The 26,632-nt window shown below is 42.5% G+C and overlaps 1 protein-coding gene across 1 annotated transcript; it reads left to right on the top strand.

Moving 5' to 3' along the window:
• The first annotated feature begins 12,895 nt into the window (after nucleotides 1–12,895).
• On the top strand, nucleotides 12,896–26,369 carry LOC146755077 (kinesin-like protein KIF20B). The gene is made up of 8 exons (XM_085526446.1): nucleotides 12,896–12,946; nucleotides 13,579–13,772; nucleotides 14,426–14,537; nucleotides 14,989–15,060; nucleotides 15,523–15,669; nucleotides 17,461–17,623; nucleotides 25,328–25,595; nucleotides 26,091–26,369. Exons 4-8 carry the CDS (start codon nucleotides 15,035–15,037, stop codon nucleotides 26,189–26,191), a joined length of 705 nt encoding a protein of 234 aa, XP_085382572.1. The 5' UTR covers nucleotides 12,896–12,946; nucleotides 13,579–13,772; nucleotides 14,426–14,537; nucleotides 14,989–15,034; the 3' UTR covers nucleotides 26,192–26,369.
• Nucleotides 26,370–26,632: the final 263 nt, after the last annotated feature.

Below are 26,632 nucleotides of genomic sequence, written 5' to 3'. Positions count from 1 at the left end.
GAGATGACCTCAGCCAGTTCTCTGAAGAATCAGGGGTTGCTGAGAGTAGAAAACCATGCTTTATGCATAAAACCGAGCTACAAAACCTAATGTAGGCCAAGTATTCACAATATTAAGGGCTATATCACTGCCATATGGTAGAGTCAAAAGATGGTTTTCTGCTCTTAAATTTCTATGGTTTCCTGATTTTGAGGTCTTCATAATTGAGCTGTATTTGGCTGCTCTCCAGCATAGAGTGGAGCAATATCAAAAAGACACACAGATGAAGATCTGTCATTGTCTTCATTAAAAGAAATCTGAAAATTAGGAGTCCTAGCTGATAGTAAAGACTACCCAGAGGGATGGGATGACCATAGGGACTGTGCTGAGATGCATTATAATGTGTGATAAACACTGTGAAGCAGTGTTGCTCCAGGAAATGGTCCAATACAACATAGAAGCAACTTTTAATGTCTTCCAGTCACAAGTTGTTCATATGTAATGTATATTTTACCCAGTGTTTTCCAGTTCCAGAAGCAGAGGATGCCTTTATCAACAAGCAGAAGGTGCAGAAGGAGGTGAAGGCTGTACTGACTCAAAATGCCACGCTGAGCTGCAAGGTGACCCAGGAGAAGATGGAGGTGAAGTGGTACAAGGAGGGGAAACTGATCACCTGGAGCAAGAAGTTCAAGGTGGAGTCAGAGGGCAAACAGCGTCGGCTGGTGGTGAGCCAGGTGGAGAAGAAAGATGCAGGGGAGTACAGCTGCGAGGCTGCTGGCCAGAAACTCACCTTCAAGATTCATGTCACAGGTGAGAGAAATTGTTTTGACTGTATTGAACCCCCCAACAAAGAAGGAGGGGAAAGTTAAGTGGTTTGACACATTCAACCCCAGCATTCAGTGATGTAGACGGTGCTTAAATTCTGTTTAATTTGTGTACATTCCTGTTTGCCTTCTGAAGCTATGAACACAGAGGACTTGGGTAGCCTCAGCTTAAGACAGGCTGGAAATAATTCGGGAATTTCCCTGGGGATCTCAAGTAGATGCAATGATAGCAAAATGAGAAGTCAATAATTACAGGGGAAATTAAAGAATATTAAAGGTATCTTCAGGGCACAAGCACACCCCTGCAAATGCTTCTTCCTAAATAGTCTCAGAGACAGCATTTGGTCACAATGCTAGACGGCAGCATTGGTGGTTTCTATTAAATTAAAGAAACCTGCAACTAAAAAGGTTTTCCCGTATTTTCTTTTGTTTTCTTCTCTATAGCAGGTACAAAAGAAATGCTTAAAAATAGAAAGGCTTCAAGCTGGTGCTTTTCTTTCCAGAAACGGAGGAAGACAGGCGTTCATTTATTAGGAGAGTCTGATAAGAAAGTGGAAAAAGGCTATTTACCAGGGTCTATAGCAACATAACAAGGGGCAATGGTTTCAAAAGTGAAGAGGGTAGACTCAGTTTGGACATGAGAAAAGTTCTTTATGATGAGGGTAGTGATACACTGGAACAGATTGTCCAGTGAAGGTTGTGGGTGACTCATCATTGGAGTGTCCAAGGCCAGGCTGGATGGGGACCCTGGGCAGCCTCATTTAGTGAATGATGTCCCTGACCACGGCAAGAGGTTGGACTGGATGATCTTTAAAGCTTCCTTCTATACCCAAACCGTTCTATGATTCCATAGGGGAAACCATTTTATTACTGCCTCTGAAAACTCAGGAGATATTAGAATTGTTTTCAGAAATAAGTAGGTGAGAAAAATACATTTCCTCACTATGACTTAATCACAAACAGAATTTAACCTTGACCCTCACCTGGCTTTTGCTGGCAAAGCAACTTACAGCTGTCAGCTTGTTTGAACAATGTAATGCCTGTCCCCTTGTAAGAAACAGACTTTTCAATGACTGCGTATGCTGGTGTGCTGCTGGACAGTGGGGAAAGGGGTGTTGTTTTCTTTTTGAAGATTTTGGAACATGTTACTGGTGGAAATGAAAACAAGTTTAGGGCTATCTAAGCTGTTTTGGTCTGGCAGGGAGGAAGTTCTTCACTGGCAATTGATATAGTTCAGATGTTGGCATTCAGTTCATAGCACTGTCAGGAAATGTGAGTGATAAAGCTGTCCTCAACGGTACAGTCCAAAGACTAATTTGGGCATTTGGGGAAGGCTGTGTAGAAAAGATTCATGTCTTAAATGTGCCCATTTGCCTTCAATTCCAGAAGCAGAAGATGCTTTATCAACAAGGATAAGGCGCAGAAGGAGGTGAAGGCTGCACCAACAGAAAATGCCACGCTGAGCTGCACAGGTAAGACAGGTGTTGTCTGAAATACAGCAGAGAACAGTAAAGTAAAATCTAGTTTCTATTATACAGTGATCCAGGTGCAGTAGTCTGTGCTGAGGTTTTTTCCCTATACTTGATTGCCTGGGTTTGTAGCAAGTATTTGGTTTTAGTATGGCACAAAGACCTGTTTCAGTCTGTCTGTAGAATAATAATTACTGATATATGTACAATGGAAGCAATATTCAAGATATTATTCAAATCTCTCCTGTGCCTGAGATCCCAAACTGTAATTCTTGTTCACCGAAACATTTGACTAAGAGAAGTATGTGCAGTGAGGCTGGAGTGCATGTTCTACGTGCAGCCTTTCGTGGCAGGAGAAGCAGGAACTTCTCCTAGTAGTACATTGCCTTTTTACTATGCCTTTATGTTGGAGGCTGCATCTGGATAGGTGAGTCTGCTACTCACAGTAAGAGACCTGGTAGAGCTGACTATTCCCAGAGCTCAAAGTAAGATAGATATCTGCAAATCACACACAAAGAACAAAGGACTGCATTGGTGAGCATATTTCCTTTGTGCCTTTGACAGTCACAGTTGTGGCAATGGTAGAGGCCATGAGGAGTCTGTTCAGGAAGCCAGGAGTACTGTTCTGGGTCATGAAAAGGCAGCCAGTGGTTTGACTATCACATGTTTATGTGTTTTGATGTTTCACAGTGGGTTTTAAGTAAAAGGAACTCAGGTTTTGGTTGCCTTCAGGACAGATGTTCTTTTGGGTTCAATATGCTTGCATAGTGACTTGCAACCATGGGACTGGTGTTCAAGGACCCTCTTGGTTCCTTCAGTTCCTAGGTTCTTTCTTGCCTAGATTTGACACTTTGTTTCAACAGAAGAGCTGATATTCTCTAGTGAAGGCTATTAGTTTGGGCACAAGTGATAACCTAAACCTGTTCCAAGCTGTACATACAGACCTGCAAGTTGGTCTCATTTCAGTCCCTCAGTCAATACTTTCTCTTTTCTTCCCTCAGAGCCAAAACCTGTGTTTATAAACCAGGAGAAGGTGCAGAAAGAGGTGAGTGCTGCCCTGGCAGCAAGTGCCTCCCTCAGCTGTGAAGTAGCACAGGATAAAACCGAAGTAAAATGGTACAAGGATGGAAGACTGCTTGCCTCCTCCAGAAAGTTCAGAATGGAATCTGTGGGCAAAACACGGCGTCTGGTTGTGGAGCAGCTGGAGAAGAAAGATGCTGGAGAATACATCTGTGAGGCTGCTGGCCAGAAGATGACCTTCAAGTTGGAAACAACTTGTGAGCATTCACTTTGGGAGCACTAAGCAGCTGTTTATGTGGCTTAGAGGAAGACTGGCTGTCTTCTACCCTGTGGGCACGGAACAGCCACAATTCCCCCCGGAACAACATCAATGACCCACACCACAAGTTGGATTCTCCTTTTTAATGTAGTGGTAGCGAGGTGAAAATCTGGCTGTGGACTACTTTTGACTAAGGAAATTCTACTTTAATTTCTAGATGCACTGAATTACCCTCTAGAGTGTCTTTCTGAATATATAAGCAACCACGGGTGACTATGATCCTGATTTATATCTAGGTTCTGGCTTACTTTTTCAGTTAGGTTAGATGAATAGTTCCGGAGAAGATAGGGAAATACAGCAGTTCACTGATACCACGTGTCAGAAGAATGCAGCTCAGTGCTGGGCAGTTTGCTGCTTCATTCACTCTTACAAGTTGCACCCAAGGCTGGAAAAGACCACTGAGATAGCTGAGTCCAACCCCTGCCCACCCTCACTGGACTTACTAACCACGTCCCCAGTGCCACATACCCGTGGCTCTTGAGCACCTCCAGTGACTGTGGTATATCAGTGTGGTTGCTTCAGTTGTGTGAGTTTTCAGCCACTGGCTGTTGTTCTAGCGAGACAAAAAACCAAAACTGATGGAACAGTGTCTATACAGGAAGCAACTGGCTGTCCTGATGGCTGCCAACAGTTTTGCACAAGGTGTGTCATGCAAGCCTGCATGAGTCTGGTTTAAAAACTTGCTGTTCTGATGGAAGGAGAGGATGTTGGTACAGGATAACTGCGGGATTTGTGCTCTCCCGACATCCAGTTGCAATCACAGCTTATTGTTGCTATAGAAAACAGCTTATCTGTAGACAAATTGAGTTAGTTCCATTAAGTGGCTGAAGCCCTAAGTGATCCAAGGTGAAGCATGATCCAAACTGGAATTTAGCTAATTGTACTAGGGAATCCAAGCCTTAATGAGATGAGTTATTTAAAATATGAGTCCTCCATCTAAAACAGTGTCACGGAGTTCTCTCTAGAGCTCACTCCGGGACAGTGGGCACAAACCCGGGGCAGCAGGAACAAAAGCCCCCCCCCCTTTTCTCTGTCCCTTCGAAACCTGAGGGTATCAGAGTGCACTGTGCACCGGTATCCACCAGTGCTTTATATTTTTGTGGTTCTGATGTGCCAGGCCACCGAATCCACACAGTCCAATACACTCTATTATCCCTTTCCCCCCCCTGGCTGAGGGCAGGGCCCCTCTATTGGTTGTCTGCAGCGGTAGAGGCAACCTCAGTAGTGGCTGACCTCTTTTGTAATTTTCTTACCCGTGCTCGCAGTACAAAATTGGGTTCGTCATGCCACTTCTTCATATCCTCTCCATGGTCACGCAGGTAGTTCCACATGGCACCACGTGACATAGGCTCACTGCGGTCCTTCACTCGGACAGGTGTGCGTTTGCGTCTGACAGCTGAGACTGCCACAGGTTCACTGTGGTTCCTTGCCGCAGACCAGCTCTTCTGCATGTTGTCCTGTCTTTTCTCCATTCGGTCCATTCTATCCACCATTTTACAGATGGCTGCGATGGTGGTACTGTGTGGCAGTAGTGAGTATTCGATATTTTGCAGTGAAAGGATGAGCTCAAAAATTTCAGGTCTCCTATCCAGCTCATCATACCTGTTAGAGTTCGTTAATAGTACACTGGAATACTTCACTGGTGCTGACCGTATGAGTTTCTTGCATATTTCCGGAGTACCGCTCACCTTTTCTGGGTCATGGTAATCCTCTGGGTCCCCAGGGACAAACGTGGGATCGAACAGCATTTCTGCCACAGCCATTTCTCTCAGGTACTGGATACCTTCCTCAGCTGTACTCCATTTTTCCAGTACAGGCTCCAAATCACTTTTGAGAAGACAGGTTGCCTTTACAGCTGATAGAATCCTCTCCCAGAGATTGGCGACTCCATCGAGACATCTGCTGATCCCTCTATCAATAGATGAGTCTCGAGCGATGTTTCCTAATTGACGAGCCTCATCGCAGCTTAGGGACATGCAGGAGGCCCCATTGTCCCAACACCGGAGCAGCCAAGTGACAAGGCGTTCACCTGGGAGTCGGTCAAACTCCTTTCTCGCACTTTGGATTTCAGTAATTTTCAGAGGTTTACGAGTAGAGGAAGCAGTGACTTTTCCCTCATCATCACTATCTTCTCCGCGTCTGTTAGTCTTCTGGGTTGCCTTCCTTGGTGGTTTTGGGGAGGGTCCCTCGCCCGGATCTTCCTCTACTTCCTCCATCCGTTCCAGATGTGAGGACACACGTTCCCATCTCTGGCCTTCCACTGGGGCGACTGACACTGATGCTGGTGCTTCCTGTGGTCGGCTGGGATTAACTTGTTGCCTTCCCCTTAGGATTTGGATCTCATTCTCGAGACTCTCTATCTTTTTCATAAGCCATTCGTTCTGAGATCCCCCTGATCTCCCACACTCACTCAGGGGTTCTATTAATTTCCCAAGGTCCCTCTGGTGTTCAGGGGTGAGATTACCTGATACTGGGGGTCCCGATGCTTCTGGCCCTTTTCCTGAGTCTCTCTGCACTATTCTTTGCAAGTCTCTCTGCAATTTATAGTAAACTACTACAATTAGAGAGACTAACAACACAGTATTCCAATTGACACCCCAGTCATACTTAAGGAATTCAGAGCATTCGTGAGCCAGTTCAAGCACGGTGCCTGTGATGTTCGTTAGTCTGGAAGGGAGCCAGGCAGATATCTCTATCCCTGCCAGCCATCGGCTTAATAAATCTACCCCTACCCCCAACATCAGGAAGTCCTTAAGCCAGGACCACAGGAACCTACGGACTATCAGTCCTACATACAGGGCTGCTGAAAAAAACCACCTAATTACTGCCCAAAACATTGCCCAGAGCTCTGCCCGCATTCTCCACCAAAAATGTCACGGAGTTCTCTCTAGAGCTCACTCCGGGACAGTGGGCACAAACCCGGGGCAGCAGGAACAAAAGCCCCCCCCCCTTTTCTCTAGCGGCACGGCGGCGCGGCCCGGCGCGGCCCAGCCACGTGCGTTTAGGGAGACGGGGAAGGGAAGGGAGATTGCGATTAGGTCTAACAAAAAAATGAGGGAGGAAAAAGGTGATCTGAGAACGAATGGCAGTTTAATAACCTAATAACACTAAACAACAACAAGAGAGTTTCAACAAAGAGAATACCAAGTCCCCAATCTCACCGATGGAGCTGTGGAAGGCAGGAAGGTCTGACCACATTGTCTCCTCACAGGGAGCCGGTCCAGCAACGCTGTCCCCTTCCTCCCTTCCCTTCCGGTGCCCCACCCCACATGCTCATTAAGGCAGTTCACAGAAAAAAAAACTTGTCCCCTTTACTCCCATTATTAGGCATGGTGCTCTGATGTGGAATACCAACACCAACCAAATTGCAAAACCATAACAAACAGCATTGAACTGTTACCCTGGTTTATGATAGAAGTGAGAGTTTAACAGCAGAAATCTGAAGTTATGCTCCATATTTCTCATCACTCAAGAGAATATTTGAATATATGAATTCCTTTGGCTATGTTAGAGCTCATAATGAGGTCAGCTGATGTTCTTTAAATGCTCGGAGTCTAGCAATGTGGGCAAGTGGACTGCTATTTGCTGTTGAGCTTTAGGCTGAGAAGCCTGATTTTAGAGGACCGTGGACTTCCCCTTTCCCTTCCCCTCTCCTCGCCTTCTCCCTGGACTGATCCTGCATGGTTTGAGAATGATTTCAGAGCAAGGTAAATGAGGAATAGCCATGTGAAAACCTGTTGTTTTACTGCACTGTAAAAGACACTTAGTCAAAAGACAAGTGTGTGTTCCAAGGTTAAGACTGCAGGAGATCCTAGAAACAACTCAGCTGCTCAAACCTGTAGTCTGGCTGAATATTTGATTGGCAGTTATGGTCAGGAGGAGATGCTTGAGTAAGACAAATAAGAGGTCATGGGTAAGTTGGTCCTTCTTGTGATATTCTTCTAGGCTTTCATCAGGGAAAAGCTTAATTAGTCCAAATAATTATAGCAGAAACACCACACCAAGAACATGTGAGTGATATTTCAAATTTCTTGACGTGAAGGTAAACTTTACCTGGTTCTGCCATTCCCCAAATGTTTGTTTCCTTATGACAAGAAGAACTTTGCAAAAGTAATTTTATTTTTTTTTCAGTCTTGTGTGCAACACAAAAAGGGGTAAAATCTAGGAGGCTACCTGAAATGTTTTTTCCATCTGGAAGGATCCATTTAAGAGCACCCATGGACCTGGTTATGAACAAGTTTTCTTCTTTGCAAAGGCTGTTGCTTAATTAGCAGATACTGTACCTGGGAGAGGAAGAGGGAAGTAACTTGTTTTGGAAGTCCTGATGCTATTCAAGCATTCAAGGCCAGGCTGGATGGGGCTTTGTGCAATCTGGTGTAGAGGGAAGCATCCCTGCCTTCAGCAGGGGGTTTGGAACTGGGTGATCTCAAAGGTCCCTTCCAACCTAAACCTTTCTCTGATTCCTTTGATGATTCTATTTCTCAGCTGCTGGTGTGAGATCTCCAGCCTGTCCCCGTTGTCTTTCAGTGCGCAGATGAAGCTGGTGAAAGGTCTGCAGCCCCTGGAATTCCCTGAGAAGGGAACTGTCATCTTTACGGTGGAGGTGTCCCATGAGGATGTGGAAGGGACTTGGCAGAAGGACGGCGTGCGGCTGAAGCCTGCACCAAATATCACGATGGGTGTCCAGGGTAAGAAACATTCCTTGACACTTTCTTCTGTGACCCTTGAAGATGCAGGACTCATTTCCGTTAAAGCAGAAGGCATTAATTCATCGGGGAGGCTCACTGTGACAGGTATTGGTTGGTGCAAGGTGTCATTATCTGCTCCTGTCCCAGATTACTTGAACAGCAGAACCAGCTTTCCTTCCAGCTGCAAAGAATGTTTTGCACTGGGCCATTGCCACCAGAGTATCCCTCAGATATCAAGAGGATTGTTGGAACGTTATTGTCCCTAGCACAAGTAATGATAATGTGCTCAAAACAATAGGTTTTTTTGTTGTCAATTACAAGTTCTAGTAAGCATGGAGAGTAGGCACTGCCTTTCATTATTCCTTCTGCCAGATGCTCCTAGAGACCTCATTCCCAACTAAATCCACATCCTTCTTTCTCCTTCTCAGAATTGCCTGTGAAAATCAGCAAACCATCGGCAGACATTAGCGTCACTCAGAAGGACAAGGTCACATTTGAGTGTGAGCTGTCCAGGCCCAAGGTGGACGTCAAGTGGTTCAAGGTATGGCATGTAATGGTATTTTCCTTTCTGACTTCTCTGGAAATGAATGAGAGCCTTTAATTTCACTTCCAAGGGATGCGAGTCTGAGCTTTTGCTTGATAGCTTTTGCATTGCTCTGTTTTCTTAGTGCTCTTTTACTTGCCCAGATCAGCACTCTTTGTTATTATGTCCTGAGTTCATTTATCAAGTTGAACTTGATATCAAGTTGTTTTGGGTTTATTGTGAACTCCTGAGGTCTTGCTTCTCAAAATATTGTTGGTTGGAGCACAGTCTTGAGCTTCAACTCTAACACAGAAATTCTCAGCCAGGATTTTGTAGCCTTGTTGTGAACTGGGTTTTAGGGTGAAATCTGAGTTTTCTTTGCACCTGACAGTGTGAGAATTTGCTCTGGCACTTTGTGTACCTCCCCGGTGCTCAGCTGTTCCTTCCCTTACTTGAGGATAACGTCATTTATTCAAGGTGATGTCCAAACGAGCTTGTTAACAGTCCTCCACAGTGCTTTAAGCTGTCATAAGTCAGCCAGAATTTATGCAAGTTCTATAGCCATTCCTACATGTTGAAAACACTGCACTGTGCTTAAGCTTCAGCATATGTTCCAGTAAGCACAGTTCCATTAATTCTAGGGGAGTGGGTGAATTAAGCATAGATCTGAAGGCTCCCTTTGCTCAGTGCAGAGATGGAAGGACTCATGGAGATCTGACTTGATATTTTCCCTTCTAGGATTGGAAGGAGCTCCGTCAAAGTAAAAGAAGTGGGCATTACTTCCCAGGGAAATAAGGGAAGTCTTATTATTCACTAGTGTGAATATGAAAATCAGGGAACATGCACATGCCAAGCAGCTGAAGACAAGACATCAGCTACCCTAAAGGTTCATGGTATGTTTAACTGAAAGAGCAAATAAATCCTATTGTGGTATTTTGCACCACAGGAAGAAATGCTTCATGGGCAGTTTGGGCACTTCTTGGTTAGTCCTTTTGGATACCTTTCACTTTCTTCTTTATGCTCAAGACAGATTTTCCCTCCATGTGTTGCATTGGTTAAACCCCAGTTTGTAGCTCATCACCGGGCTCTGAAGCATCAGACTGGTTACTGAACACACGGGTCTGCTTTGCCCTGGTAGATTCCACCTTCCTAAGGGACGTCTGAAAGGATGCTTTTTTTCTGATTTCCTACTAGCTGCTGTCCTCATGTGGCCACTTGGGTTCAGTGTTAGCATGAACATGAACATGTGTCCTGTCCCATGACTTTGGTGAACTCTCATTTTCTCTCTCAGTCTGCAACCAGGTTGGGTTGCTGTTTCAGTACTGGCTGTTTTATGCAGGAACTCTGCTCCTGAGGTTAATCTAAGTTGTATCCAGGCCCTTCAGAAGGAAAGGGAAATAGCAGCACAGAAATATGGTCTGATTCTGACGTAAATAAGTGCAGACCTGGAGAGTTAAAAGGGATTGTGTGATGTTCAAGGGATTTTGAAGCAAAGATGTCCCCTAGGTAAGATTTGTGGCTGACATTCCCCATACACTGTGGGCACACAAGCTAAGGAGAGACTAGTGATGAGCATGCAGAGAAGCCAATGATTCAGACAGGTTTGTAGTGACACGACATTGTAGAGTTCTGTCTAGTTCTCCTTGGCATAGTTTGGAAAATGAAGATGAGGAGATTGGTGGTAACCAATATGGCTTCCTCAAATTCAAGACATGCCTGACAAACTTGGTGGCCTTTCATGATGGAGTAACAGCATCAGTGGATAATGGGAGAGCAACTGACATCATCTACTTGGACTTGTGCAGAGCATTTGATCCCGTCCTGCATGACATCCTGGTCACCAAACTGGAGAAAAATGGTTTTGATGGATGGACCAGTTGCAGGATAGGGAACTGGCTGGATGGTCACACTCAGAGAGCTGCAGTCAATAGCTCAGTGTCAAGGTGGAGGGTGGTGTTGGGACCAGTGTTATTTAACATTTTTGTAGGCAACATGGACAGTGGAATCAAATGAACCCTCAGCAAGTTTGCAGATGACACCAAGCTGAGCGGTGCTGTTAATGTGCTAGAGGGAAGACTTGTAGATATTTATAAATAGGGTTTGTGGGACGAACGGAATGTTGTAGCAGAGACATCACTCTGGTTGTTATTTCAGGGTTGTTTCAGAGCGGGAAGGGAGCCTGGTAAACAGTTGAAAATCTGCACGTCTGTTAAATGTGGGAGTTTGCTGTGGGTTATTTTTTCTGCTTAAGGCTAAGCTTATGCAGAATATTCTGGCTGTTTTAAAGTGATGCCCTGTAATGTCTAAGGAATGGGATGTGAGCTGTTGCTTAAAGCCAGTATTTTTCAGGGAACAGTCTAGTAACACTGCAAACATTGCTTCAGACTGTAACTGGCCTCTAAATTCTTTGTGTATACTTTGAGATTAGAATCAGTTATCTTTGTCTTCATTTATGTTTATATGTTGCTTACAATAGTAACCTGGCCCTTCTTTTGTGTATTGCTTACAGGGACAGAAGATGATGTTGGTATTTTGCCAAGGACGATGGATATGTGGTTTAAAACTGTTGGAGGAAGGCTATACACAAAAATGGATCTGAAACCTATTCGGTGGAGAGATTACGTAAAACTGACTAATGACAAAGTGAGAGAAGAAATTGCTCTTAAAAATTCGTTGCTTCGTCTGACAAAAGAGGTAGGAAACTACTTTATAAAGAAATGATGAGTACATGCATCTTGTGATAGTTCAGTGTTATCCTTTCCATTCTGTAATGAAAGAGGGTTCTGTATTTACACACAGTTTTCTATTTGTCTTTCTGTTCCTGCTGAAAAAGAATGAAGCATCTTATTAGTGGTGTGCTACACCGCACTGGGGTATTTTAGTTGTGGAGTATGTTAACTTGATCTTACTGATGAGTTGGTTAAGTGTGGACTTCACAGTGTGAAAGGCAGGTGGCAGTAAAATTCCTTCTGAATTATTTCAAGAGCACAGCTGAGTATGAAGTCCGGCTCCAATGATCTTTAAGTATTTCGGGGAAAAACAACACCTGTCTTCTACATGAACCAAAGATGTGTAAAACTGTTTTAGGTTTAGTGAGTATGTGGAAAGAAAATGCAGTGGACAGCTATATGCTGATCTCATCCTACTCCATTAGAGAGTTAAGATGTGATCGTGCGATATAGGTGCCTCCTCTAGTTTCAAGAACCGTGTTCCTAGGTAAAATACTTGACCTTATAAGCTAAGTAGGTACAAGCTTTGCTGACTATACAAAGCCAGATCTGGGTGAGTGTCATGTAGATGAAAACTTCTATGTTAGAAGTTTTACTTCTAAGCATACTGTATCTGGTAGGTGAGATTCCTCCTCTTCAGTAGATGAGAATTTCTTTCTACTTTTGTGCTCTATAAAAAAGCAACACAACCTGAAGCCTGGGAACTGAGTATACATCTATGAACATCATGAGATCTACATATTGGGAGCTATTCTGTATTTTCTATGACCAAACTACTTAAAAATATTATATTTACAAAATTTAGTCATAACTTCATTTGTGTAACACTTTGATAGCCTGAGTTAAGAAATAATAAGCTGCTTATCTACATTAAGTGATCGAGTATTCTACCTTAACTTCCTTTTCTGAGAGTTGACCTAATAAGCCATAGGATATGGAAGTCCTGAATTAAGAAAATCCCAATAAGAAAAATATTTCAGGAGTCCAAGATTCATGAAGGGTAAAATGCAGATTATAAATGGGCTATTGAAAATCATCTTATTAAATAACTCCTTTTCCTGTTGGGGATTCTCTCCCTATTTGTTCTTTTTCTTTCTGAATCAGGAAGCTGAAGTGCATCAGATCTTATAGTAAAGGAATTGTCAGAAATGAGTAGTAAGGTGAAACCAGTCAAAATGTGTAGCCAGGATTTTTGTGTTGGCACCTTGGAACTATACTGTATTGTTTTGTGGTAGAGCAATACAGCAGCTTTAAAAAAATAAATAAATAAATAAATAAAAGCAACCAGTGGTGTATTGGTGCTGTACATCAATAATAAATCCTAAAGTCTCTGTTTTCTTTCGTAGGTAGACCATCACAACAGCACTAATGACAAATCCCCAGCTGATTCTAAGGGTATGTTTTATATTAAACAGTAGCAATTAGAAAAGCTTCTGTAAGGTAAACGACTGGCTTTTTGGCTAATGCTGAAAATAAAAGGATTATTTAGCTTTTATTTGTAACAGAACGGAATAATGGGCAGGACATCTGGGCAGAAAACAGAAGGAATAAAATGGCTAGGAGACTACTGGGACATCTATCATAACCTGGTTTTATGAGGTGAAAGTAAAACAAAGAAAAAGAGTATGATTTGTGATAAGATCCCTAGTGGTTTTCCGACAGGCCTTTAGGGCACTTAAGAACTCACTAAATACTTTTTTTTCCCTAAAAAGTCAGAACGAAGTGTCCTTACTAGTTCAGTTCTCTATATTGTAAAGACTGAAGAGTTCTGAATATTTCTAACCCAACTATAGATGTTAGATTGGGTTTTGGAAGTGAAAAAGCAAGCTTTATAGCAGGCGTGTCTTTGCAAATGTGTAGGGCAAGCGTCTTGACTTCCAGATACTTGGTGTTTGTATGAGAGGTGGGGGTTCTCTGTGTTTATGTTCAGGGAAAAGTTTTAAGCTGTAAGCTTAACTATTACTTATTTTTAAATGCAGCTATTTTTACTGTCTCTACATTGACTTGTAATATTTTCTACTTTGCAGGTGCAGAAAATCTCTCAGAAGGATCAGACCAACTTAGCAGATTATCTATAGATGATTTTGTGAAGTTCTCTGGGTTTCATTTTTTGAGATTTACAATGAATGTTTTTATGATTTACTGGCTCCTTTATCAAATGACAGAAAAAAAAGGACACTTCGCCTTGCTCAAGACATCAAGGGATATTCTTACGTAAAAGGTAACTAGAATACTTTGCAAACTGCCAAGCTTGTCATGGAATAGTGTAACAATGTTTCTTCTGAGATAGAAAACTCTTAAATGTGTTCAGTGTAGCTCTAGAAGTGTCTGCTTGAATGCGAAGGCAACAAGCTACATGTACGTATCTGCATCTTCAACAGTATTCTCCTTATTCCTGTACTTTGCCCATAAAGCCTGTGTGAACTCCACTGCCTTCATCATCCTTGAAAATGAGAGCCATACAGTCGTTATAATGCAGACAAAATCCAGATAACCCATCCCCAATAAAAACTACAAGCTAAAACAAAAAACTTCTCAGATTGACTTCTGCACCAGTGAATACAAACTTTGGGCTTCTGTAGTTTAAGAACTTAGCTTTTGTACTTTCAGTACTAAGGCTGCTTGCTTAATTTGGATGGAGCATACTTTAGTATACTGGTAGGATAAACTGTTGTGCTATACTATACCTTGCCCTTTTCTGTGGGAGGAAGAATCTTAGTCTTATCTGCCATCAGCTTGTCGTATGTTTGAGGCAGAGTTAATGAAGTATTTTATTGTCTTAACTAAATGTTCTTAGTTTGTATACCTTATTTCTTGTTCACTTTCTCTTTTGCTAACGAAGCTTGCAAAAATCACTTTTCCTTCTTTTGAAAGGTTTGCAGTGGGTTCAGATTTCTGATTCTAAAGAAGCTTACAGACTTTTTAAACTGGGACAGAAACACCAGAGTTTTGCAAGCACAAAGCTAAATACTTGCTCCAGCTGAAGGTGGGAACTTTCACTAACATTGGGTGTAACATAGTGTGGGGAAGAGGGATGAATGAAAATATTGTTTATGGCTTTTTTTCGGGGAAGAGGCTTTAAAAAGGCTTGATATCTAGTGTTCCATGTGATATTTTGCGACAGTTTGTGATTCTAGTGCTTTAAACTAGAAGGATTAGTCCTTCAAGCAGATAAGTGCATACAAAAGCTAAGTGTTTTATCAAAAACTCTCAACAAAACAACTAAGCCTTCTTCCATGTAAGTAATGGTGGTTCATGAGGGGGAAGAAAAGCAAAATAAACCAAGAAAGAATGTGTCTTTAAAAGGTTTAATGCATCTAGTAGAATTACTGTTAATTGAATCTGGAATAAATCCAGCAGTGTTTTGAACAGATGTTACAGATTTTAGAAAATGTGTGTATTTCTGGCTATTGACCTTGCTTCATTTCTCCTTTTAGCCACAGTATATTTACAATTAAGGTACTAAGAATCGGAGACCTTGAAATGCCACGAGTGACACGAGTCAATGAGTAAGTTCAGAGCAGAGTTCCCTTCTTCTTTTAGGATGAAATTGTCAGTTACTTTCAGTATTGATGTATTGATATTAGGCTATGGACACTAGGTTCCCTGATACAGCCTCCTGTATGAGTGGTGGTTCCCCATTTCCTGTCATTATGCAGTACTAAACCATCAAGTTGTAATGCTGTTCTATATCTTGTGCCCACTGTTCCAGACAGTGTTCCTTTATCCTTCTCACTCAACTTCTGAACTAATGTAAATCCTCAGAAGGAAGAATATGGCAGAAAAATGGAAGCTGTGTTGGAAAAGTGTTTGGCAGGAAGTAGTGTGCAACTTCACTAGGAAAGCAACATTAAAAAGCATGAAAGGGTTCAAGAAATTGTTCCTCTAGGAGGAGTGGTTGTGTTGGAAATGATAAATAATCAATGTACATTCAAAGGCAAGAAAACTTAATTTTCCTTATCTGCCTTCAGATTATCACTGTGTGATCTTGCTGGTTCAGAAAGGAATACCAAGACGTGCAATGAAGGTGACAGACTGAAAGAGAGTGGAAATATCAATGCATCTCTCCTAACTCTAAGCAAGTGTATTAGTGCACTCAAGATCAGTCAGCAGTCAAAGTAAGTCCTTGTACAAACTGTAAACTAGTTGTAGATTTCAGATATCATGTACAATGTTTAAACTATTGTTTAAAATGCAGAGTACGAAACTATGTTATGAGTGAAAACTATCTGTAGGCTTCTGCAGATGTGTGAAGACTTAATGATCTAAGAAAGTGATCTATAAACTTGCCTTCTTTTTGTTGTTGTTTTTTTGTTTGTTTGTTTGTTTGTTTGTTTTTTCAAATAAAACCATTCCATTTCTAAATTTCTGAATGTGTTATCATAGACTTAAGCAAATTAGCGTTGTGTTTTGGTTTTTTTTTTCTGGCCTTGCCTTCTCAAACAAGTCCTGGGGCAGATTATAAAATTTGTTTTCACTATTTTCACTTTAAATGTGTGAAATGTTAGACCTTTTCCTCCTTTGTTAGTTAGTTGCATTTATCATTTAGTTCTGCTGTAACAGTTTTCCTCAGGGATATTGCTGTGCTTTGTCCTAGCCAAGAGACATGGTCAGAATATATATATATATATATATATATATATATAAAATTTGGAAAAAAATTATATATAGATATATATAATTACATATATACATATATATATTTTTTTTTCCAAACCTTGATGCAACTTCATCATTCTTTCTGATCTAGCTAACCAAATTCAGAGAGAAGAAAGCCTGCTTGCTACTTCTGTCTGAGGTTGTGCTCTAAATGAGTGCAGACAGAGCTTTCTGTATTTTAAACAATGTAGTATTTATTTACAGTCACAGCTGGATATAATTGCAGAATTCTCTGCTGATTCTCATTTGAAGGTGTCTTTCTGTCCCAAAGATTAGGTGAGCTCTGTGTTCATGAAATGCCACACTGTGCCTGGTAGCCTATTCAAATTCTGTTATGCTTAAAAGTAGATGAAAATAGGCCTTGCTACTGGATTAGTCTCTTATCTGTCTGTCCTTTCTAGGGAAGAAGGATTCCTTAAAATTAGCTGCTGCTTAAAGTGCTTTGATTTATTCAGAACTGTTTTATTTGTTGGTCCTGATCACTTGAAATTTTAACAATATGGGGGAAATGTAGTGATGACTTTGATAGTAATTTTCTTTAAAATAAGAACTCATTTACCACTCCTGCACTAAAGCTACTTATGGGTCACGTGTGTTGTGACAGGAGCGTAGCTATGTGAAGCTTTTAGCTCTGTTTGCAGAATTCAGTAGCTGTAAAGAGTCCAGCAGGTAACCTCACTAGAGAACAGTGTGTTTAGTCACGCTTTAGGAGTTCTCTCCTAATTTTCTGTACATCACCAGCTGTTTGATTCAGTGGCTTAACCTTGGTTTAGGAAACACCAGAGATGTTGTGATAAGTATATGCTTCTTTATTTCCAAAGTATTTACTATCGTCCTTTCCTAGAGACAATATACTGAGAGAGTGGTTATCTCTGATTTTGTTGGGTACTGTTTTCTTAGAAGTAGATAGGTCAGTTTGCCAGATGTGGTAAGGGAAAGAGAAAGGTGAGAGAGAATTTAAGCTAACGTGAGGCTGTATGACCTATCTTAGGCTGGATGTTGAATGTACTTTTTGTTTTAAATGTTCTCGTGGGTTGTCTAAGAAGATAATGGCTGCATAGTAGCTGGAACAATCATACAACCTGTCTGCAAACTAGCAAAAAGATTAAATTCAAAACAACCCACAACTCAAAATGATTTAAAGACTAGTGCAGTTATTAATGTGTTGTCTTCCACTTGGATAGCTCTCACATTGAAATGAAGCTGTTAACTTCTGCTAATGGGATTTGTTGTGGTTTTTGTCTTCAAAGGGTGCAGCAGCACATACCGTTTGGTGAAAGTAAGTTAACACACTTTCTTCAGGGATTCTTCAGTGGAAAAGGGAAGATACACATGTTAGCAAACATCAGCCAGTGTGCTTCAACCTATGAAGAAACACTCAATGTGCTAAGATTCTCAGCTATTGCACAAAAAGTGAGTATGTTGTAGTCTATTTTGTTGATCAGTACTTATGATTTGCATTTAAAGAAAAAATTCTGTTCTTCTAAGAATATGAATCTATTTGTGTAGTATCTGTAGTGAATCTGGGTGTTTGTCTCCATACAGCAGTCAGGTTTTTTAATTTAGTGTTTTAGTTGAGCTTAATTTTCCTACAGAGTTTTCTAAAAATCTCTACTGGGGTCTTTGTGTTTCTTTGGGGTGTGAGGGCAGAAGCATCTTCTGAGAATCTCATTCCTAAAAAGTATTCAACCTAACAAGAAGCAACTTGTTACATCTGGAGGAGATTTTATGCTATTTACTTAATTTTTCTCTCTTCTCAAAATATGATCCCATGTAGGAAAGCAAATCCAGCTACACCATATGTTGCTGCTGTTGTAATTTTGAATATTGTCCAGTTCAAGTGTTGACAAAAGAAGTGGAGCAGTAAAGAGTTTGAAAAGCTGTGTTATGGCCATCAGATGCTTCAGTGGGAAAGTGGGGGTTAAGCGGAATGGGTAGGAGTGAGTGCTATGATATAACAATGAAGAAGTTAAGCTGTCAGATCAGTGCTACAGTCTTGATGGAAAACTTTGAAGTGCTGAGAGTTTGTGTTTGAAGCACAATTGATGGATGTGTGCCCTTGGATTGTGGCCTTATCTGAAAGAGGTTAAGTGTGAAAGTAGAGGGAGCAGCCTATGAGGGTGATGTGGCGCTGCAAGACAAAGAACTGAAAAGATGATGATCAGTTGCATTGAATGCAACTGGAAACTCAAAACATAAAAAAAGCAGAAATCTATGGCTGCATGAAGTGGCAGTTCTTGTACATTGTTTGCCTAGTGAAACTCTTGAGGTTAAAAGCAGGATTGGAGTCTGCAATAACTCCTTTGTACTTTCTTGAAAACTGGTATAAGTAGTGACCAAACATCAAATACTATAAAATATATTAGCTGTTACTAGAATGCCACTTATCTTCCCCCCATACGAATCACTGTCATGTTGTATGTGAATTTGTGAGGTGGGTTTTGAAGCTGAAATTAAAAACTTCTTGTATGGCTGTGTCATGGTTTTGTAATTTTGTAATTTTGCTCTCAGTATTCCACATCATAACATCATGTCAAGTATGGATACTTCTGTTGAATGTGCAGTCCACAGAAGAAGACTACATATTCCAGAGAACAACAGGAGTAACAATAAGTCACGGGACCAGGACTCTATATAATCTCGTTCCCAGGCTGGAGTGCCCTCCTTCTCTCGAACTTCTCGGAGAGTGGGAAGCGTTCCAGCCGTGTCGCCTAGAGTTCACAGTAGGCCTCTCGGTTTTCGGAGACTCTCTCTCTCTGTTTCGTTCGATTTGTTAGCCTTAATTATATTATATTGTGTTATCTTGTATTTCGATATCATATTTAGTAAAATAAGTTTTTCCTCCTTAGATTGTCGCTGTTTTATCCCACTCCCCTTTTCCCCCTCCTTTCCGGGCCCCGGGGGGGGGGCCCGTGGGGTGGCTTCCCCTGTCACGGGCATAGGTAAATCTAAGTAACCCGTGACAGATTTTTTGGTGGAGGATGCGGGCATAGAGCTTTTTAGCTTTTAGAACGACTCTCTCTTTGCTCTTAAAAAGCTTAGTTACGGGAGTTTTGGGAGTGCTATCTTTCCGTAGCTGCTCACGGAGAACATGACCTTGAAATACCAGACAAATTGTCAACATTAAGGGCTGCTGCACATTCTCAGCATTGCTATCTAACTTTTGTGTAGAAAACAAAGGGATTTCTTTCTCCCTTAGAGCAAAGCTAGCTAGCTCTGACTTTTACAGAGCCTGCCAGCTATGAATCCACTCTTCATCCCAGTTGCTCTGTTTAAGGGATTGAAAGCAATTATGATCTTCTTAAAGTATTGGTCAACTATTAACACCATAATTTGGTGTTGTGGAATTGTGCAGGTATATAGCCTAATAAGGTGGATACTGATGGAGACACCTGCCTGGTACTTTTATGAGATGTGGTATGGTCAGAATTTTGGCATCTACACCCCAGATGGAATTGTGAATCTTACAAACACTTGCATCCCAGATGGAACAGGCAATTTTACAAATACTTGCATCCCAGATGGAACAGGCAATTTTACAAACACCACCATGTTTAATTCATTGTACAGGCTAAATAAACCCTTTTTATTTAGGTTGTACTCTCAGATTTCCACACGCCTTTCAATAACTGAGATAGGGCTCATACTTGCATCCATGTTATCACTATCGATGCATGCATATATGTTCCTATGCATTCGTTCTATGCGGAAGTCTCCTCCAGAACCAGAGAATGATGACTGGCAGGGAATATGGAAAGGTTTAGGAAAAGTCTTAGAAGCATGGGGACCCGCAGTGTCATGGGATTTCACTCTTGAACACCTAAGGGACCCTAAGAAATTAAGTGAGTATTTGGGTCAGAGATCTAAGGAGGTAAATCTTATGTGGGGTTTGGCTTATGCATACCGTGCTTTGTATCATACTATTCTGGAGAGAGAGAGTTTCCGATCTGAGATTCAAGCCCAAGTTAATTCTGATCAGTCACAGGAGGCATCAGTAGCAATATCAGTTGCCCCTGTGGAAGGTAAGAAATGGAAACGGGTGTCCATGCGTCTAGAACGAAAAGAAGGAGAAGCACAGGGGGGGGCAGCAGAAGACCCAGGTGCCGGGCATGGAGCAGTACCGAAAAAAGCAAAGGCAAAAACCAAGAGGCACGAAGAAGAGACTGATGATGAGGAGGAAATCACCTATTGTCGACCTCTGAAGCTGACTGAAATCCAAGGCTCGAGAAAGGAGTTCACACGGCGTCAAGATGAAGGTATCCTTGCTTGGTTGCTTCGCTGCTGGGACAACGGGGCCAACAGCTTGTCTCTAGATGGTAATGAAGCTCGCCAACTAGGAAGCATTGCCCAAGATGCAGGTATCGACAGAGGGATTAGCAGATGTTCGGATGGAGGTGCCACTCTCTGGTTGCGGCTGTTAGAAGCCGTGAGAGAAAGGTACCCCTATAAGGATGCTTTGAAGCCTAAATTTGATAGTTGGAATACCGTCCAAAAAGGTATTCAGCGCCTGAGGGAATTGGCCATGGCGAAAATGTTGTACAGCCCTGATCCAAGCGAACTTGACCCTGAGAGAGTGAGGGCCGATCCTGACATGTGGCAGAAAATCACAAGCACAGCACCAGAGAGAATTGCACAGTCATTGGTAACAGGTTCTAAAGGGTTCGTGGACAGATGGCCCCGAGTTGTTGAGCTGATTATAATGCTTCAAACCACCGATCAGCAGCTCCCTCAACTGCATGCCGCAGTTTCTGCCATCTCACGCCTAGAAAACCGAGTAGATGAAATGTGCAAGAAATTGTTTCCATCAACTAATTGTAATGATCCCGTAACAGTATCAGAAACAACTGATGAAGGTCAATCCTCGTACGGGCCACCAGGTCTAATGAAGGATCTGATCAAACTAGTCCAGTCCTACTCCCCACCTGCATCATCAAAAGTCTCAGCTGTTAAACGCACACGCTTCCCAGCTCGAGCAAAGAACAACAGTACGATTGCACCGCGTGTTTCCATGTGGCGCTACCTACGTGACCGTGGAGAAGACATGAGGAAGTGGCATGATCAGCCCACTTCTGCACTACGAGCACGGGTGAAAGAACTACTAGACATACCAACCACCAGTGGAGTTGCTCCAGTCATCGCAGGTAACCAATAGAGGGGCCCTGCCCTCAGTCAGGGGAGGGAAAGGGATAATAGAGTTTATTGGACTGTGTGGATTCGATGGCCTGGCACATCAGAACCACAGGAATATAAGGCGCTGGTGGATACCGGTGCACAGTGCACCCTAATGCCCTCCAGTCATGAAGGGACAGAATCAATCCATATTTCTGGAGTGACTGGGGGCTCTCAAGAATTGACTGTGCTGGAGGCTGAAATAAGCCTCACTGGCAAAGACTGGCAAAAACATCCTATTGTAACTGGCCCAGGGGCTCCATGTATACTGGGTATTGATTACCTCAGAAGGGGGCATTTCAAGGATCCTAAGGGGTATCGATGGGCCTTTGGGATAGCTGCTGTAGACATGGACAACATTAAGCAGCTGTCTGTTTTGCCTGGCCTGTCAGAGGACCCGTCTGTTGTGGGGCTGCTACGAGTAAAAGAGCAGCAGGTACCGATTGCTACAAAGACAGTGCACAGACGGCAGTATCGCACCAACAGGGATTCCTTGCTCCCCATTCATGATTTGATTCGCCAGTTGGAGAATCAGGGAGTGATCAGTAAAACTCACTCACCTTTTAACAGTCCCATATGGCCAGTGCGTAAAGCCAGTGGAGAATGGAGGCTGACAGTAGACTACCGTGGCCTGAATGAGGTCACACCCCCATTGAGCGCTGCTGTGCCGGACATGTTGGAACTCCAGTACGAGCTGGAGTCAAAAGCAGCCAAATGGTATGCCACCATTGACATTGCCAATGCCTTCTTCTCTATTCCTTTGGCTGCAGAATGTAAGCCACAGTTTGCCTTCACCTGGAGGGGCATTCAGTATACTTGGAACCGTTTGCCCCAGGGGTGGAAACACAGCCCAACCATTTGCCATGGGTTGGTCCAAACTGTACTGGAACAGGGTGGTGCTCCTGAACACCTGCAGTACATTGATGACATTGTTGTGTGGGGCGATACAGCAGAAGAAGTTTTCACAAAAGGAGAGCAGATAATCCGGATTCTTCTACAAGCTGGCTTTGCTATTAAGCAAAGCAAAGTAAAAGGACCTGCCCAGGAAATTCAGTTCTTAGGTATAAAGTGGCAGGATGGACGTCGTCACATCCCAGCAGATGTGATCAACAAAATCACTGCCATGTCTCCACCAACTAGCAAGAAAGAGACACAATCTTTCCTGGGTGCAGTGGGTTTTTGGAGGATGCACATTCCAAACTACAGCCTCATTGTAAGCCCCCTTTATCAGGTAACGCGGAAGAAGAATGATTTTGCATGGGGCCCTGAGCAGCAGCAGGCTTTTGAACAGATTAAACAAGAGATAGCCCGTGCTGTAGCCCTGGGGCCAGTACGGACTGGACAGGATGTAAAGAACATCCTCTACACTGCTGCTGGAGAGAAAGGCCCCACTTGGAGTTTGTGGCAAAGAGCCTCAGGAGAGACCCGAGGCCGACCCCTGGGATTCTGGAGTCGATCATATAAGGGGTCTGAAGAGTGCTACACTCCAACTGAGAAGGAGATCTTAGCCGCGTATGAGGGGGTTCGGGCTGCTTCTGAGGTAGTTGGGACTGAAACACAGCTCCTTTTGGCACCTCGACTGCCAGTGCTGAACTGGATGTTCAAAGGACAGGTTCCCTCCACCCATCATGCTACCGATGTCACCTGGAGCAAGTGGATTACGCTGATTACACAGCGAGCGCGAATGGGAAACCTCAATCGTCCAGGAATCCTAGAGGTAATCATGGACTGGCCTGAAGATAAAAAGTTTGGAACATCACCTGCAGAAGAGGTATCACGTGCTAAAGAGGCCCCACCATACAACGAATTACCAGAAAATGAAAAGAAATATGTCCTATTCACTGACGGATCATGTCGCATTGTAGGGAAGCATCGCAAATGGAAAGCTGCTGTGTGGAGCCCCACACGACAGGTTGCAGAGGCCACTGAAGGTAAGGGAGAATCAAGTCAGTTTGCAGAGGTAAAAGCTGTCCAGCTGGCCTTAGATGTTGCGGAACGGGAGAGGTGGCCAATGCTGTATCTTTATACTGACTCATGGATGGTGGCAAATGCCTTATGGGGGTGGTTACAGCGGTGGGAACAAAATAACTGGCAACGGAGGGGAAAATCTGTTTGGGCCGCTGAACTATGGAAGGACATTGCTGCCCGAACAAAGAATATGGTTGTAAAGGTGCGTCATGTGGATGCACATGTGCCCAAAAGTCGGGCTACTGAAGAACAACAAAACAACCATCAGGTAGATAGAGCTGCTAGAATTGAGGTGGCTCAAATCGACTTAGATTGGCAGAATAAGGGCGAATTATTTCTAGCTCGATGGGCTCATGAGACCTCAGGCCATCAAGGAAGAGACGCGACATATAAGTGGGCCAGAGACCGAGGGGTGGACTTAACCATGGACGCTATTGCGCAGATTATTCATGATTGTGAAACATGTGCCATAATTAAACAAGCCAAAAGGATGAAACCTCTCTGGGAGGAAGGGCGGTGGCAAAAGTATAAATATGGGGAGGCGTGGCAGGTTGATTATATCACCTTGCCACGATCTCGCAGTGGTAAGTGTTATGTACTCACCATGGTAGAGGCAACCACTGGGTGGCTTGAAACATACGCAGTACCCCATGCAACTGCTCGAAACACCATATTAGGTCTTGAGAAACAAGTCCTGTGGCGACATGGCACCCCAGAAAGAATTGAATCTGATAATGGGACACATTTCAAAAATTCTCTTATAAATACTTGGGCCAAAGATCATGGCATTGAGTGGATTTATCATATTCCCTACCATGCACCAGCTTCTGGTAAAATTGAACGATATAATGGGTTGTTGAAAACTATGTTGAAAGCAATGGGTGGTGGAACATTTAAGCACTGGGAGAAGAATCTGGCAGAAGCCACTTGGTTGGTGAATACTAGAGGATCTGTCAATCGTGATGGTCCTAGTCAATCTAGCCCCCTACACACTGTAGAAGGAGATAAGGTCCCTGTTGTACATGTAAAGAACATGTTGGGAAAAGCTGTTTGGGTCCTTCCAGCTTCTGGAAAGGGCAAATCTATCCGTGGAACTGTCTTTGCCCAGGGACCTGGGTGCACTTGGTGGGTAATGCAGAAGGATGGGGATGTTCAATGTGTGCCACAAGGGAATTTGATGCTGGGGGAGTGCAGTCAATAATTTTATGTATCTATATATATATATATATGTTTGCATGTGTAGTGTATTTTAGTTATTATAGTTGTACATTTAGTTATGTTACATGCAATTCTACTATTTGGCTATCACAATTTTACATACGTGTATATATATGTATATATATGTATATATTAACCATGATGTAATAATGTAGAATAAGGGGTGGAATGTCATGGTTTTGTAATTTTGTAATTTTGCTATCAGTATTCCACATCATAACATCATGTCAAGTATGGATACTTCTGTTGAATGTGCAGTCCACAGAAGAAGACTACATATTCCAGAGAACAACAGGAGTAACAATAAGTCACGGGACCAGGACTCTATATAATCTCGTTCCCAGGCTGGAGTGCCCTCCTTCTTCTCTCGAACTTCTCGGAGAGTGGGAAGCGTTCCAGCCGTGTCGCCTAGAGTTCACAGTAGGCCTCTCGGTTTTCGGAGACTCTCTCTCTCTGTTTCATTCGATTTGTTAGCCTTAATTATATTATATTGTGTTATCTTGTATTTCGATATCATATTTGGTAAAATAAGTTTTTCCTCCTTAGATTGTCGCTGTTTTATCCCACTCCCCTTTTCCCCCTCCTTTCCGGGCCCCGGGGGGGGGGGCCCGTGGGGTGGCTTCCCCTGTCACGGGCATAGGTAAATCTAAGTAACCCGTGACAGGCTGTCTTCATAGTGGCCATCCAGACTATCTGTAGAAATAACAGCTATTATGTAGTCAGCTATTCACCAGTTTTAACTGATTATAAATTACGTTTCAGGGTGGAGAACATAGCATAGTGCCTGACACCTGTGTTGATCCTGAGGGCATTCTTGATTCTGTGCATTATGATGTCATGGATATTAAAGAGCAAGCTGAGGCAGCACATAGTTCCGTTGTATCCCTGGGGGACCCGAAGGAAGATATTGGCTGGTTTGAAAAGCAGCTGGAGAAAACTAACTTTGAACTGATGGAGACCAAAGAAGAGCTAACCGAGAAAAACACCAAACTACTTAAAACTGAAGAAGAGCTGATGCAGAAGAACAAAGGTGAGTTATGCGATGTGAAAGGTAGAAGACAGAAATAGTTCATTAATCTAAAAGAGAAATAACCAGTTTGAGTAGGAATTAGAGGAGATGTTCTACCTTTGGAACCATAGCCTGTAGATAAGTGATAGTTTGTTCCTTGTGTATATTCAGGTTCAGCAATTCCACGGTTTTTGGTTATTTCTTTTCTTTTTTCCCCCCTCTCCTTTAAACTGCAAGTAGCAGCTTTACGCTTTCGTAAGTATGGGGTTAAATGTCTATATCTTGATTTTTACTTTTATATTGTAATCTCTACTCTTCTTTATGTCTTGTTGATGCAATGTTTTCGTTCCAAGAAATATAGAAAACTTTTGAATCACTCCCAATAAGTGAAGACCACATGCAAATTAATTAATCTGTTCAAAAGCTACCTAAACATTAGAATATCTGGAAAAATTGATTACTTAATAAACTATCTATTGGCTACTTATGTAATACAACCTTTTCTGTGTGTTACAGACTTTGAAATGCAGATGATTAAATTGGATGAGTCTGATGAGCAACTTAAAGAAGCAACTGAGGTAACTTTATCAAGAAGATGTTGTGTAAAATTGTTTTAATACCAACTTGTGGTAGCTTAAAATGCTATGAATGCTCAGGATATCTCCACGTTCTATGCAGTCCATAAAACTTTATCCTGACTAATGTACTGCGAGCTACTGAATATGTGAAGACTAGCTTGATTGAGTATGTGTGCATACCACTTCTGGTGGTTTTTGTTCATTTTTTGATGTTTGGTAGCCTGAAGTAGCTCTGAAAACATTTATAGTTAATTCTGTCACTCAGATCTCTAACCTTGTAAGCTTAGCAACTTGACCCTTCTTAGTCTTTGACTGTCTGCATCACTGCAACTTAGTATTTCCATGGTGTTAAAGCTGACTGTGATGAGTAGTCATGTCCTCACCTATTACTTCTTCCAAGAACAAGGCTCCAACTCTATCTGTGAGATTGTGTGGCCTGAACACTTCTGAGGCTTTTCTTTTCATAAGCTACTAAAGATG

The sequence above is a fragment of the Coturnix japonica genome, chromosome 36 (genome assembly GCF_054131305.1).
Source record: "Coturnix japonica strain WE chromosome 36, WE-NBRP24, whole genome shotgun sequence".
Lineage (NCBI taxonomy): Eukaryota > Metazoa > Chordata > Aves > Galliformes > Phasianidae > Coturnix > Coturnix japonica.
Note: the sequence above shows the minus strand (reverse complement) of the source record. Positions and strands in the feature narration are given on the sequence as shown.

Excerpts from the sequence above, each read along its gene's own strand:
- LOC146755077 (XM_085526446.1), top strand. The coding sequence starts at position 15,035 with ATGCCACGAGTGACACGAGTCAATGA. Across the intron at positions 15,061-15,522 it reads CGAGTGACACGAGTCAATGA|ATTATCACTGTGTGATCTTG; the intron begins GTAAGTTCAGAG and ends ATCTGCCTTCAG. Across the intron at positions 25,596-26,090 it reads GCTGATGCAGAAGAACAAAG|ACTTTGAAATGCAGATGATT; the intron begins GTGAGTTATGCG and ends TGTGTGTTACAG.